At 42.6% G+C, this 16808-nt stretch overlaps 1 protein-coding gene across 2 annotated transcripts in view; it reads left to right on the plus strand.

Moving 5' to 3' along the window:
- The first annotated feature begins 1705 nt into the window (after positions 1 to 1705).
- aipl1 (aryl hydrocarbon receptor interacting protein-like 1) overlaps positions 1706 to 16808 on the plus strand; it is a 29965-nt gene continuing 14862 nt past the window's right edge. Inside the window, exons 1-2 of one of the 2 annotated variants that reach the window (XM_061782693.1) lie at positions 1706 to 1995; positions 2898 to 3619. Coding sequence is in view for 1 of the 2 variants with exons in the window: in XM_061782692.1 (XP_061638676.1) it covers positions 6290 to 6304 (15 nt within the window). In the remaining variant the exon portion in view is untranslated. Of the gene's footprint in view, positions 1996 to 2897; positions 3620 to 6147; positions 6305 to 16808 lie in introns of those variants that run through there. The other variant, XM_061782692.1, reaches the window with a different exon arrangement.

Consider the following 16808-nt stretch of genomic DNA (forward strand, 5'->3'; position numbering starts at 1 on the left):
TTCACATCAAAATCAAATGTTTTATTTTATTGGACAGTACAACTTTAACTAATACATCCAATATTGTCACATTCACTGGACTCAGATTTGTTCTTTTTTTGATGTGTGGAGTGGCTGGCTTCGGACTTTGTAAATTTCCCTAACATGAAACCAGTTTTACAGTATGAAAAAAAAGGTTGTTGAACTCCGTTAAACTGGAGTCAAGTGACAGTCAAAGGTTGATGTGTGCGTCGATGTAACAGAGTCACGCAGGCAGGATAAGGTTGCTGCTGCTGGGCTTTGGAAACTATAGAACCACAGTATATAAAGTCATCAGGCCCTGTAGCTGCATGTCTATGAATCTTATGTCACTCTCAAAGAGAAGGTCACTGGACACAGCAACGTCACCATATGTAGTGTGTAGCCAATTAATCCTAACTAGCTTCTATATCTGATGAGCGATTGAAGCACAGATCATTTGATTTAGGACCCACAGTGCTTGCATACGTTGGGGGGAAAAAACTGCACAATGCACCAAGGATTCATCCACACTCTTAGGACATAGAGTACAGTAATGAAACTTTTGTTTTCATACAGGCAAGTCTAGTCAATTTTGTTTATGTGGTACTAATTCTCAGCAAGACCCTAAATGATTTCCATATGGAGCAGATCTAAGACCACGCTCGTTGCATAGCAGGAAAAGCAACTGAAGCCAACATGAGTGAGCATTTTTGCAATGGAGGCAATGAAAAACTGTCTCTCGAACAAAATCGAGATTTGGGGTGGCCATCCAACATCGTTGGATTGAGATGGAGAGAGAGAAAGGACGGAGGAATTAGGGGTGGGATGAGGAAATGTGTAACACAATTGTATAATGAGTTATAATGCAAGGGTGTTTAACAGTAATGACAATGGTATTTTTTAAACTTAACTAATAATGGAATTACGACTTCTACTTAACATAATTACAGCATCTGTAATGGTATTGTTTTGATATATAACAATAGAAGTGTACCATCACTCGGTCTATTGAGAAGTTCTTCAGTGTGGTGTCTTACTGTACAGTCCTTTAGTCAAAGCAGTCAGAAGTGCCAAGGCCAGTCCCCGAAGAGGTTTACAAACCTCTCCCAAATTCTTCCCTGAGGGTGAAATCATGTGAAAGCCGCTTAGGCAGATTATCCATGCCTCGACGGCAGCTGGCAATGAGATCCTTAGGAGTGCACCTGACTCAATACTGGCTGTGACGCAACTGCAGCCTGTGGCCCAGCGTGCCGCCACAATCCTCTGTGACCTTTGGCCCCGGAGTGAAAAATGCATCTTGTGCCTTGAAACTTGCTCAACAACACACTGCCCTTACTCGGTCACCAACTGAATAAAGCCAAATTATATTTGTTTTCTTAGCTGGAACAACATCAAAGATGGCGCCTACCAGTGTGGTCGCCTCGGTTACGCGCTCTCTAGTATTGTTTTTGTTTTTGTGTTTTTCGTTCGTCTTTGGAGACATTACACGGCTCACTTACACAAGGGGAGACTTGCTAACCAAGGAGGCTACTCCGGACTTTCTTTCACCAACTTTCGTTGGTACAAGTACAAGTTACTCACCGGAGCGTCGTCCGCGGTCTTTGGCGCATGGAGGCGGAGGCGGTGCCACAGAGGGAAGCGAGCCGGCATCCAGGTAAAACTCCGCAAGAGAGGATACAGATTGGCGTTCCCGTTGATCCACCTCGCGCTCCCTACCCAACAAAATGGACGAGCTTCATCTTCTGATAAAGACAAGTAAAGACTTCGGATGTTCCGCCGCCATGTGCTTTACGGAGACCTGGCTTTGTGACGCTGTACCCGATGGCGCCGTCATGCTTCCCGGCTTCCATCTTCACCGAGCAAACCGCGACATGGAATCATCGGGGAAAACAAAAGGCGGCGGGATATGCTTCTATATCAATGAAGAATGGTGTACGGACGTCACGGAGCTCAGCACATACTGCAGCCCGCATTTGGAGTCGCTGTTTTTGAACTGTAAGCCATTCTACTCGCCGCGTAAGTTCGCATCATTCATTTGCGGAATATAGGCGCCAGCGGAATATACGCTGGTGCCTATATTCCGCCTCAAGCTAACACGAACACCGCACTGCTAACGCTCGCCGAACAAGTCAACGAAATTGAAAAAAAACACCCGGACTCACCCCTCATTATTCTCGGGGAGTTTAACAAAGCTAAACACAACCACAAACTCCCTAAATACAAGCAGCACATCGACTACCCTACCAGGAAAAATAACATTTTAGACCACTGCTATACTACGCTAAAAACCGCATACCGTGCCAAACTTCGTGTACCACTAAATCTCGTCTAATCACTGCTTAATTCACTTAATACCGACGTACAGGCAAGAACTTAAATGCGCGAAGCCTACAGTGAAAACAGTGAAAAAGTGGACCGATGAAGCAAAGATGGAACTTCAAAGCTGCTTAGACTGCACAGACTGGAGTGTCTTTGAAAATTCAGCTGGCAGCCTGGATGAATATACGGACACTGTCACATCCTATATCAGTTTCTGTGAAGATGTGTGTGTACCAACAAAGGCATTTCGCACATTCAACAACAACAAGCCGTGGTTCACTGCCAAACTTAAGCAGCTTCGCCAAGCTAAGGAGGACTCATATCAGAGCGGGGAGAGGACCCTGTATAATCGTGCTAGAAACCTGCTGACTAAAGAAATAAACTTTGCAAAGAGGAACTATGCAGCAAAGTTGGAAAAACAGTTTAGCGCTAACGACTCTAAATCAGTCTGGCATGCATTCCAATCGCTGACAAATTACAAGCGACGATCCCCCCCACGCTGAGAACAATAGCACACTAGCCAACGACTTGAATACCTTCTACTGCAGATTTTAAAAGGACACTTTCATACCCCACAGCCACCTAGCCGCACCACCGATGACAATCACACCACCGACATCTGCGTTAACCATCCAAGGTTGTGTCCTCTCTCTGCTGCTCTTCTCTCTCTACACGAACGACTGCACCTCAGCGCACCCGGCTGTCAAACTCCTGAATTTTGCAGATGACACCACTGTCATCGGCCTCATCAAGGACGGTTACGAGTCTGCATATCGACAGGAAGTGGAGCGGCCGGAGCTGTGGTGCGGCCGACACAACCTGGGCCTGAACACTGTAAAGATGATCGTGGACTTCAGGAGGCATCCTTTGCCACAGCTGCCTCTCACGTTGTCTAGCTGCCTTGTGTCAACCGTCAACACCTTCAAGTTCCTGGGAATTACAGTCTCTCAGGACCTGAAGTGGGCGACCAACATCAACTCCGTCCTCAAAAAGGCCCAGCAGAGGATGTACTTCCTGCGGCTTCTGAGAAAGCACGGCCTGCCACCGGAGCTGCTGAGGCAGTTCGACACAGCGGTCATCGAATCTGTCCTGTGTTCTTCCATCACAGTCTGGTTTGGTGCTGCTATAAAAAAGGACAAACTCCAACTGCAACGGACAATCAAAACTGCTGAAAGGATTGTCAGTACCCCCCTACCCACCCTTGAGGACTTGCACGCTACCAGAACTAAGACAAGAGTGTGCAAAATCCTCTCGGACCCTCCGCCTCCCGGTCACCAGCTTTTCCAGCTCCTTCCCTCAGGTAAGCGCTACCGATCAATGCAAACTAGAACTAGCAGACATTCCAACAGCTTCTTCCCTCTTGCAATCAACTTCTTAAACACCTAACCTCCAATTCCATTACAACATGCTGGCAAGTTTTTGACTTGAGTTTGTTGTCACATTTCTGTGGGGCCAATTATACATTACTCGTGCACTCACTGTAGTAGTCTCGCCACGCTGCACTATTTGCATATCTGTTGTTGACCAATACTGGCCACTCATGCCAGAGTAGCATCTGCTCCATTTAAAGACTGATTGAGGAGTATCTGCAACATTTGCACAATCAACATTGTCTCAGATTATCGCACTACTCGCTTGAAGTCTCGGCGCCCTTTGCACAATGGTCATTGCACCGGACTATTGCAATATTAGTCTTTCGAACTGCTCTAAGTGCTAGAGGACCCTGCATCTTTTTGCACAATTGTCAAAAAAAAAAAAATGTGCCGGCATTACCAGATAACTAGCAAGTGCCGGCATTACCAGATAACTAGCAACCCTTTATTGCACAGTGACTGTTTTTTGTCAATGTCTTTGTGTCTCAAAAGTGTTCTGTCAATTGACTGTGTTGTCGTACTAGAGCGGCTCCAACTACCGGAGACAAATTCCTTGTGTCCTTTGGACATACTTGGCAAATAAAGATGATTCTGATTATTCTCTGCAACAATTCTTTACAGTGGAACCTTCACAGTCGAACCTTCTGCGAAACTGTAAAATAAAAACTGAAATTACTAAATTCCATATTGTCACAATGCTGTAAATCAGGGGCTCTCAAACTTCATGGGAGATGACGTTTTAACGGGCCCCCTCATAATCCTAATGGCAATTAAACATGACTATCATGAGCAACACTAAATGCCATCGGAATTATTTATTTTTTGAGGAGCGAGTTTACAACACACAGTGTTGCCATCTTAGCAATTTAGTTGCTATATTTAGCGACTGTTCCAATTGCTTTTAACTAAAATTTTTTTTTTGCAAAAAGGAGCTCGGTAGAAGGCATTTCACGATGAACAATGCCAAAGACAGAGTGCCCATTTATATGTTGCAAAAGCTGTGATTTATCATCAAGTTGGAAACAGTATTTTTATAAGGGGCAAATTAAATATAAAAACATCCGTGAAAACACACTTTTCACTAGTACATTGTTTAATCCCCCTTGACCGTATAAAGTGACCTTTTAAATGATTGTTATTATTAAAATCAAATATTTTGTCGAGGTTGCCTTGTCTCACCTGTACAAGACATACATGGGAAAAAAAGGGTGAGAGAACTAGAAATACTACATGCATTTAGGAATATCAGATTTATGTGATACGTCACAATCATCAGAGATTTTAATTGGCCCAAAGCTAATTTAGGGAGGAATAATTGGTTTAGTATGTTTGTTTTATTGGAGTGCCATATGTAGGTACAGTATGCACTTTATAAAATAACATAACTACAACTTCAGTTGAAACCAGATGTTTACATACACTGTATAAAAAGACAAACCTTTTTTCTTCTCATGGTCTGAAATGAAATCACGCAAAATTTTTCCTGTTTTAGGTCAATTAGGATTGGCAAAATTATTTCTGTTTACTAAATGCCAGAATAACGAGAAAAATTATTATTATAATTATTATTCAATTACTTTCTTCAAAGTAAGAAGTTTACATAAACAGTATGATTACTATGTTTTTAAATAATTTGGGAAAACCCAGATGATTTCTTTGGAAGCTCCTGATACGTTTATTGGCAATGTTTGAGTTAATTAGAGACACGACTGTGGATGTATTTGAACTAGGCTCACCTGAAACACACTGCTTATTTGTGCAACATCTTGGGAAAATTTCAGCCAAGCTATCAGGAAGAGAATTGTGGACTTGAATCTAGATCATCCTTGGGTACAATTTCCAAATGCCTCAAGATGTCATGTTCATCTTTACAAACAGTTACCATCTCGAGTACATTACGCATCCCCAAAATCAACCCCAAAAAATCAGGGAACCCTTCTATTTATGAATAATACGCGCCGAAGATTTGCTGCTATTCATGCTCAATTCATGGATGGATGGATTGTTAGGTTTTTCAAAATAAATATTCTGCTCTGTGTGCATGCACTGCCGTAATTCTGTTTTGTTTTTTATTATTATTTAATTGAACGTTCATGTCACCTCCTCACCCTTTCACCTCACGATACTCATCACCATACTTGTGTTCGCATATTAGCAAAGAACAAAAACGGTGATCGGCTCAAATCAATGCTCAGTTATACAGTAAGTATAACATTTTAACAGTATTGTTGAGTATAGTACAATCTTACCAGGTAGTCTGTAACTGGGTGCCATGCGTTGCAATGATTGGACAGGTACAAATAAGTCAGCATGTAACAATGGCAGACCAGGGAAAGAGCGGCATTGCTGTTGCAATGCTTATTTCCCACACGAGTGCCATCCTGAGGGTCCACAGCGTTAGATGGAACAAGTCATTGATTAATAGTTGATTTATAGTACACCGGGCATTGTTTTTTTGCCGGCCACTGTTGTCATACAAGCCGGACGATGCTAGCAGCTGCAGGAGTTAGCTGTGGGAGCTAGCGGCAGGAGCTAGCTAGCTTCCAAGAAGGCGTGAGTTTCGAGTGAAACGTCTTGAAGGTAGCCAACTGGAGACCATGTTGCCGTTGAAAGTAAGCCGTAATTTACTAGATATATAGGAAAAAATTACATTGAGAATGGCGTTCGCCGATGTAACACACACGGCTCCATCAACCGGAGGTCCATCCGTATGGATATGATATGATATGATATGATATTGCGGCGCCCATGAGAACATCATGATTCTCAGGTCAGCCATGAAAATGTACCATATTATATACTATATACATTTGTAACATGAGGCATTACATATCATATTGGAATGAAAGGCCATTTTTTTCCTACAACTCCTAGTTAGTGGTGTTTATAAAATTTGAAAAAATGTTTCCATTTTCCGTATACTCGTACCTATGTTTAATACTAATAATAATAATCGACTTGGTGAATTTTTTTTAGGGAAGAAATGCACTAGAAATTACGATCCATACTGGCTATGGTTTCAACCACACTTAAGGTAGACGGCATGCCATTCTGAAGGCGCTCCTATTCGTGTGTTTTACACATTGCAGCTGGTACTTGGACTGTACTGAGATCTCAAAATAGACGCAAGTTCCAGATGGGTGGGCTGTGAGGTGAAGGAGAAAGAAGGAGCCGGAATGATATGTAGCAGCGAAGAGAAACTTTTTATAAACCATTGCGGCTGCACATTTAAATCACTCCAAGGTCCTCCTGGTCCATCAGATTGGTGTTCCTTATAGAAAGCCTGTTTTGTAATTCAATGATCTACAAACAGGGTGCTGTGGTAAACTAGTGTGTTGTGCCATAATGCCCAAATAGAATTTTTCATTTTGACTTAATTTGTCTGAATTTATTATATTATTATTATTAGTTTATGCCTTTGTTCTTTTTTGCATGCCAGCAACATATGGTGATTTTTGTGTTAGGTCAATTTGTGAGTAAATTGAGGCAATATCATCATTATTTCATTAGTCATACTTTTGTGACATTTTTGATTGGTGGAGTGCCGTGACATGTTTCTAATGTAAAATGGATGCCTTAGCTCAAAAAAAGTTGGGAAACACTGAGTTAACTGATCGGAAAGTGCTAGGCTTGTGAGTAGTAGCATTAACTGTGACAGGCACATGCCCACACACACAGAGCTAACGGGTGGCAGAGGTCAGAGGGTGGATGGCTCATGCGCACATGCATATACACACACCACTACAGAGGTGAATTCGTCTTGTGTTCAGATATGAAAGCTAAACATACGTGTGGGCTGAAAGGGGAAGGAGCGAGCGGACGTTAACCCAGCAAAGTTAAAAATAACTGGACCTGAACCTTCTAAGATGGTTTTGTCTGGACTGAGGCTGCTCAGAGTTCAATGAAACCTGACAACTTAATCCCTTGTAAGAGATTGAGGCAGCACCATATTGATGGCTCCCACGTTGGCAAAATATAAAAGCTCATTTTAATTGTGCTTATTAGCACATAACCTAAGAAAAAAATATTCCGATTGCAGGCCAGCAAATGTGGCCTTAAACTGTTGCATTCCTATTATGAAAAATTTAATTTTATCTCATTACATCTCCAGTCTCGTCCTTTAGTGGCGAATGGGGCATGTATCTCTTCTAATGAAGAAGAGTGTGTGCTTGCAATTTACAAGGAAACTGATTTACCCACATTCTCATTGCTTTTGAAGGGTAAAATGTATATGATGGAACATGTGATAAAATCAAATTTGCAAATGTCAGATTTACCACAGTTGATAGTTTACAACCATGGCTCAATGATAGATAACATTAAAAATACATACATCTTCACATGTAATAGCAATGTCTATTGTATAGTAATAAAAGCGAGGCAATTTCATGTTTAGTCACGCCACCCTGCAAATTAAAACAAAACCCCACATCAAAAAGTGTGGTATAATGCTCATTTTAAAAAATCGGGTTTGGGGAAGAAAAAAAAGGAAAGAAAAAGAATACTTCACTGGTCTTGGGCAGAATCCTGGCATATCCAAAACCATTACTTTTCAAGAACTGCCCCCTCCCCTCTGGAAAAATTTTTTTATTGCCAAAGAGAGCAAACCATTTTGAACAGTTTAAACACTGGAAAATAATTTGAAAAATTCTTCCATCCATTTTCCATACCGCTTATCCTCACTAGGGTCGCGGGTGTGCCTGAGCCTCTCTTCTCTTCCATCCCGCTCATCCTCAGTAGTGTCGTGGGCGTGCTGGAGCTATCTTATATCTTATATCTGGAGCTGTGCCAGCTATCTTTGGGTGAGAGGCAGTTCAGGACACCCTGAACTGGTCGCCAGCCAATCGCAGGGGACATAGAGACAAGCAACCATTTCCACTCACATTCACACCTACGGGGGATTTAGAGTCTTCAATGAACCTACCATGCATGTTTTTGGGATGTGGGAGGAATCTGGAGTACCTGGAGAAAACCCACGCAGGCACGGGGAGAACATGCAAACTCCACACAGGGGAGGCAGGATTTGAACCCGGGTCCTCAGAACTGCGGGGCCCATCGTGCCACCCAGTTTGAAACTGAAAATAACGGACCCATGTGTGGATTGACCAATATTGTCAATTTGTGAAAAAAATGTGAAATTGATCATATTTAGACATAGGAGGTTTCTGCCCGACAATGACAATATATAAATATTATACCAGGCTGCTATTACACTTCTATCCACGAGTGCCACAGTTTGGCAATGGAACAAATTTTAAGGGTACAGTGTTCCCTCGGTATGTCGCATTTCACCTATTGCGGATTCAGTGCATTGTGGATTTTTTTGTATGCACATTACGCATATTTCGCCGTATCGTGGGATTTTGAGTGATACAATTAATAAGAGTCTGGGGAGGATCATACAGCTTTAAAATATGTATAAATAATCAAAAATAATATGTGGTCGCTACTTTGCTGATTTCACTTGTCCGGAACCTAAATCCCGCGATAAACGCGATTATTGTACGTATTGACAATGCAATGAAATTGTGTGCTTGTCATTTAACGTGCAATAGTTTGACATTTTCACTTTTTGTTTTTTCAGTTTTTGTTTGTCAACATCATTTCATTTCATAAGATAGCTATCCCGGTTTACCGTACACAGAGACTTTCATATTTGCATTTGAGAGATACCACATGAATAACCATAAAACGTTATAGTCACGCAAAATGATGTGGAATTTCTATACCATACCGACAGTATATTGAATAACATAGCACTGTTTTGTATTCTTTGCAGTTTAAGTGCTTTCATTTTCTTGTTGTACTACAATAGTATAGAGTCGGAGCAAGTCTCCACTGTTACCGTTGACTTTATTTAACTTGCATAGAATACTTTCTGAATATACAGTACTTATATAATTTGTTGTGCCTTAAATATCAATTTTAAGATATTGCTGCTAAATCAAGAGCTTCTGAACTGCTTTTTATTGTCTAAAAATTCTATTTTGTTTCCGTTGCATTATGTTGTACTTGAATTGAATAGACAGACACGTTGCCGTGTGACCGACCGACCGACTGACATTGCCATGTGTTTGTCATAAATCAACGACACTGTGAATTATGACTGGATCGTCGATGACAGTATTTTTCACAGCTGAAAAGTTAAAAATTGCCTCGTCCTGTGGGTGAACATTGTTACAGACTTCTGACACGAACCCTACGGTTCACACTCTAGCATGGTGCAGGGTAATTGCAGGGTATTGTGTGGATCTCACCACTGAACCATTTTGAAGGAATTATACTGTATATTGATGGATGGACAGACTGACAGACAGACCTCAGTTTGGTTGAAGGCATAGTTCATCTTGGACCGGTAGTCAGTCAATCTTAGGACAAATACAGCTATTCACTCTGTTACTGAGTCTGTAGCGAACCCACAGAACTTATTTGGAAGTCAAGCGAGTGAACCACGACACCGTCGCGTGTCAGCGGGATTTTGTCTCCATAGTCTAGCTAGATAGATACTTGAGGAAATAGATGGCGACATACTCAGCCCTGCCTACTTTGAGCACATGGTCCATATTAAGACTCTTCAGGCCTAAGCGTCTTCTATTCCAGCATTTTCCTTTAGTGAGGAAATGAGATTGGATTTGTAAAAGGGGTGCCTTCACGGATCATCTCTCCAGGGAGAGTTAGTGCAGATGGCCATGTTAACTTGGTTTCTGGTCAAACCGGTGGATGGAGACACTGAGAGACTGGAGTCATTGCCCATAGCTGGCCTTGTTTCCAAATCTGTCTGTCGCTTTCTCTCTCTGTTTCTTTAACTCTGTATGTATCCATCTCTCTATCATCACTCTATACAGTATCTATCTATTGTGTTAATCTGTAAATAGACTGGTGCTCATTCTCCTCAGACCGTTCTAGGTTTAGCTATTGCATCCTATTCAGGTGTTATCCATGTGTTTGCTAACAGCCAGATGATTTGTCTTTAAGTCGCCACCAGGTTAAATCTATTGGAGTCAGACAGGATGGCCACCGAACAACACCCATTTAATCTCTTGACCTAGTGCAGACAAACAAGATTAGACCCGCTTGTTGGATGGGGTTATACTCACCTTGTTGTGTCCGCACTTCACTAACATTAAATTTCCCTTTTCCCCACTCTCCTACTCCCCGTTGGCTCTTAAGAAAAGGTCAATAGGGCCTCGTCGCATATCTCATGTGGGAGCACAAGGGCTATTTTGGCCTATGAGCCGTGGCAGAAGAACGGGCTGGGTTGTGTGATCACATGAAATCAGATCTTGACGTACAGGAAGCGATGGCGAGAGGCCATAAGCAATCTACAGTGCAACAATCAGCAATGTCGGTGATGACTCTACATTAGGGGCAGTTGCCCTCAAGATCCAACACATGGTGCTGCTTCTTTCAGAAATTATTTTTATACTTAATACGGAGCAGTGATTAAATTGTAAAGCAAATGTATATTATTGTTATTAAAAAATATTTCACTCTGTGTAGTGCAGCAATGTCAAACATACGGCCCATGGGCCAAAACTGGCCCACAAAGGGGTACAATCTGGCCCGCAGGATGAATTTGAAAGTGAGAAAATACATGACATTGGGGTGGTGGGGACTAAGGATACTTTTAAGAATTATTATGCTCATATAGAAACTGGAATGGTAATAATTTCTAGGTCTTCATAAATTGATATAATTTCAAAGTGGAATACTATATTTTTCAGTTCCAAATACCTGTGACTTAAACTTTTGTGCCTTAAAATACAATCATTGTGATTAGTTATTATGCACACATGTAGATGACAAACTGAAGCTGAATGTTGTTAAATCTAAACAGTTTCTGAATTAGCTTGTTTTGTTTTGCATTAAAACAAGGGGGGGAATTATTTATTATTATTTTTAAGTATGGAATGATTTTAGTGGTCCGGCACCTTTGACATCAAGTTAGTCTTTTTGTGACTTCTGAACTACAATGAATTTGACACCCCTGGTACTGCATCTACTGTATACTGTACATTATATGAGTTTCACATTTTGAATAGAACTACTGAAATAAATTGAGTTTGTATTATTATTATTTGGATTCAATATACTGTGCTCCACAAGCAGCAACCAGCTCCTGTGACTGTGAAATTAAACATTGCAAATCTGGTTATAGTTCTGCATAAAGAGCCATATTTTATTTCATTGGTGTAGTTTTATAATGAATCACAAAGCATTTATAACTTGCTGTTGCATAAACTAAATGTATATATACATATATATATATATTATTTATAAACGTTGACTGTATTTCCGAGGACATACTAGTTTTTCAAATTACAGCACATGCTTTTTACAACAATATAGAAGCAATGTAATACACAAACATAAGTCAAAAGATTCGGTACACGAGTTTCTGTGCCTTTGTTGCACCTTTAAAGGGTGTAGTGATGTACAATATTAAGACTATCAGTTGCTTCTTTTTTTTGCTGTCTTTGGGTAGAGGCAGACAGGAATCTGTATGTCTTATATGATGAACGTAAATGGGATTAGGTTTACAATGGCTGTACATTGCATTAGGGCAATTAGCACACAGCGGGGACACGGAGTATTTATCTTGTCTTTGCAGTGTGTCATCAAAACAATGCTGTCAATTACTGCTGGCATTTACATTCAGCCACAGATGTGCCTTCTTAAATGAAACTATTGATAGCAAGCACAACCAAAATCATTTTGTCAATGATGGAACTGAGCTCCTATTTCCCTAATCTGCACAAACTTTCCAACTTTCATTGCGTTGGCGTGTAGACAGCCTTGTTGTGGAAATGCATGAGTTTTAGCATGAACCGCATCACCATTTATGTGTTGTCTGCATTTGCCCTTTGTCCCGGCTGCTATGTGTTCTGGTATGCAGCTAAAGGTCGAGGCCCAGTGGAGAGTGGCCTGGCAGGGGCCCTGTCAGGGGGCCCTGGAGCGGACAGCCAAGGCCAGCATTGGGGTGGAGCATCACAAGCAAACTGTGGACATACAGACTAAAAGCATGATTGCTATACCAGAGTCAATAATCACACGACGAGCTTTGTAGTTTAATTTTAGAGGCTGCCCGTGGCGACACGCGTTTAAAGAGCAGCAAGTAATGTCCACACCTTGCAACGCAATAGAGCTGTGTTTTTCCAGAAACATCACACTTGTTGATACCCAGGGCATAACTTCACAAGACACTTGTGCAGGCTATTCCAGAGAATCTTGCTAGTCAGAAAAGCTAATACACACACACACGCGCGCACAGGCACGCGCGCACACACACACACGGCACAGCAGTCCTCCTATTGGTCTGAATCAGTACTGCATGATCAATCATTTTACAAATTTCTCGTGGAGGATATTGGCAGAACACAAGACAAACATTCAATACTGCATGTAGACAGATAAAATTACATTACTTTCTATCAGTTATTAAAATTTTTTACTACCGTCTAAATTATTATTATTTTTAAATTCAATTGCATTGTACAAGTTATAGGACACATTAATGGTGAATTCATCTTGGACTCATTATTTTATATCACAAAAATCTTGCATTTGAACGATGTGTACACTTTTTATATCCACTGTATCCTAAGCTAGCAACGTACACTGGCAGTCAAAACAATTAAATGCTCTTCTATTAAATGGCAGAAGGTACATACAGTATTTGACTTGTTTATCCATCTGTTGCCAGTCGCATAAGTCATGATAAGTAAATTAACACGAGATCAACATATATACTTTTTCTGTCTTTATGTGGTGCGCTGTGATTTTTTTTCTTCTTCAAATGTAAAATACTGTATATACCTTTGCCAGTGGTGTGCAACGGAGGGCAGAGAGCATCCAAATGTGTTTGGGTGGGCATCAAAATGTGCCCCCCCCCCCCCCCCGGTGAAAACCCAGTCTGACATGAGGCTAGGTAGAGCTAAGCCAAGCCAGTGCTGTGCAGCATGAGGCTACCAGTTACGATGGTGCATTACCAAAAACTTTGGAGCGATACAATTTCTTCACAATGATTTGTTGTTGTTTTTTTCCATGTGTCACTTTCCTCTTCTGTGTTAAATTCATATAATGTCACACTATTTATGTAGCTGACACAAACAATACCATTCCACCCACACACCCGGTGGAAATAAACCAAATCAGGTTTTCATTGTGAGCGGAACTGAACTGAATTCTTTGGAAAACTAAGTTACATCATACAAAAAAAATGTGGTTGAACACTCTTTCCTTACACCATTTCTATCGTTAACTCCCATCAGAATTTTATGGTTGGACGGCTGCCATCTGTTATGCAATATATCTTCACATCTTTGACCTTGTTCTCGGAAGAATCCACATTGTTGAAATATGTGCTAGTGGAACACTTTGAAGGAGCTTGAGCACGTGAGCTGGCTGGGAATCTGCCAGTTATGTAATTTTCTCCTCATCATTTGAAATTCAAAATGAAACAAATGATTCGCACTAAAAGAAGTGTGACTCAAGTAACAATTACTCTCGTGTACGGAGTACGCCTATTGAAAGTCTTGTGTTTTCACTCTAAAGTCAGAACACATGAAACCGCCGACAAAGTGTCTCCACCTGAACATGTCAGGAATTCTGTGTGTGTCGTGCATGTGCATGCTCGGTTCTAGTGTGACCAAAAGGGCTGAAAGAAGAGGCAGGAAACAACCCCTCCCCTCTCTCTATCTCTAATCCATATGTACAACACAAAAGGCTCACACATTCATAAACATTAAACCGTGTGTGTGTGTGTGTGTGTGTGTGGATATTGTGCGTCATGGAAGGTGCCTTCCGTTGTGTGATAGGTATATGAATGAATGGCCTTTACACAACCAGCTACTCCTCCCCAGGAAATCCATGACTGCATTTTCCACAAATAGAGCGTGACTTGCTTTACGTATAACTAATGAATCAGCAGGTTTCCAACAGGGCCAAATGCGACAGGCTGTCCAGTCTCTTCTTATGATTGCTTGTGGCTAAACCTGTTCTCAAAAGGCGTGTGTATTCAGCAAACCCGCTTATTTGTTGGCTTGCGCCACGGTGTGCAAATTCAAATGTGTGTGCATGTAGTCTGTGAGTGTGACATGCGAAGGCAGGGCCGCGAAGAGAGGTGCAGGTGGTGTGACGCAGGCAACAATGAGTCAGACTTACACAAAGCCTGAGTCATAGCACTATTTATTCTCCAACAGGTTGGACAGATAACTGTTTAATGTGCATATTCAGGACTGCACACACTACTTCCTTGCAAAACTCACTGAAACCATGTTTTTATTATGTTGAGACCAATATCATATTGATCTAGCTTTTAAATCAAAAGATCATGTCATTTTAATGGTGTAGATGATGGAATAGGCTGTAACCATAGCAACTCCAAACCTGTTATCCAAGAAACCCCCCACACCATATGTCCATGTTACGCTGTCACGGTTTCCAGTGTAGACCCCATCAAGAACAATGAATCTTTTCATTTTAAGTATGCTTCCATTGTTCTTGTTCTTGTATAACTTTAATACAGAGAGGATTAGCATGCCGTTACTGCTAGGACCCCTCCCTGAGCCGTCACCTTATCATGGTGGAGGGGTTTGTGTGTCCCAATGATCCTAGGAGCTAAGTTGTCAGGGGCTTCACGCCCCTGGTAGGGTCAGCCATGGCAAACAGGTCCTAGGTGAGGGACCAGAAAAAGCACAGGTCCAAAAACCCCTATGACGAACAAAATTAATGGATATAGGTTTCCCTTGCCCGCGTTCCAACTATAAGGGGATCACACCCCTCAGCCTCCCTGGTAAGTCTGGAGGTGGAGCTCAAAGGCGAGCGCCTGGTGGCCGGCGGGTGGGGCGACGGGTCCTGACTGTTGTTTGTGCCTATGCACCAAACACCAGTTCAGAGTACCCACCCTTTTTGGAGTCCTTGGAGAGCGCTCCCGCTGGGGACTCCATTGTTCAGACTTTAATGTTCATGAGGGCAATGACAGTGAGACCTGGAAGGGGGTGATTGGGAGAACACCAGATCAGAACCCGAGTGGTGGTCTGTTATTGGACTTCTGTGCTCACCACGGCTTGTCCATAACGAACACCATTTTCAAGGATAAGGGTGTCTACATGTGCACTTGGCACCAGGACACCCTCGGTCGCAGTTCGATGATCGACTTTGTGGTCATGCTATCAAACTTGCAGACGCATGTCTTGGACACTCGAGTGAAGAACTGTCCACTGATCACCTTTTGGTGAGTTGGCTCTGATGGTGGCGGAAGATGCCAGTCTGACCTGGCAGGCCCAAACGTAATGTGAGGGTCTGCTGGGAACGTCTGGCAGAATCCCCTCTAAAGGAGTTTTAACTCCCACCTCCGGCAGAACTTCACCCACGTCTCGGGGGAGGTGGGACACATTGAGTCTGAGTGGACCATGTTCCGCGCCTCCATTGCCAAGGCGGCCAACCGGAGCTGTGGCCGTAAGGTAGTCGGTGCCTGTCATGGCGGCAATCTCTGAACCCGTTGGTGGACACCAGCAGTGAAGATGAAGGAGGAGTCCTCTCGGGCCTTTTTGATGGGTACCGACTGGCGAAACGCAATGTAGCTTTGGTTGTCGCTGAGGCAAAAATCCGTACATGGGAGGAGTTCGGTGAGGTGAAGGAGAACAACTTCCGGGCGGCTTTGAGGAAATTCTGGTCCACCATCCGGCGTCTCAGGAGTGTGAAGCATTGCACCATAAAGATTGTGTATAGTGGGGATGGGGCACTGCTGACCTCGACTCGGGATGTTGTGAGTCGGTGGGGCGAATACTTCGAAGACCTCCTCAGTTCCACCGACACCCCCATGAGGAAGCAGAGTCTGGGGTCTCTGAGGCGAGCTCGCCTATCTCTGGTGTTGAGGTCACCGGGGTGGTTAAAAAGCTCCTCGGTGGCTAGGCCCCAGGGGTGGATGAGATTCGCCCGCAGTTCCTAAAGGCTCTGGATGTTGTGGGGCTATCCTGTTTGACATGACTCTGCAACATCGCGTGGACATCGGGGACAGTGCTTCTGGATTGGCAGACTGGGGTGGTGGTCCCCCCTTTTGAAAAAGGGGGACCGGAGGGTGTGTTCCAACTACAGGGGATCACAATCCTCAGC

Source organism: Phyllopteryx taeniolatus, chromosome 8 (genome assembly GCF_024500385.1).
Source record: "Phyllopteryx taeniolatus isolate TA_2022b chromosome 8, UOR_Ptae_1.2, whole genome shotgun sequence".
NCBI classification, from domain to species: Eukaryota; Metazoa; Chordata; class Actinopteri; order Syngnathiformes; family Syngnathidae; genus Phyllopteryx; species Phyllopteryx taeniolatus.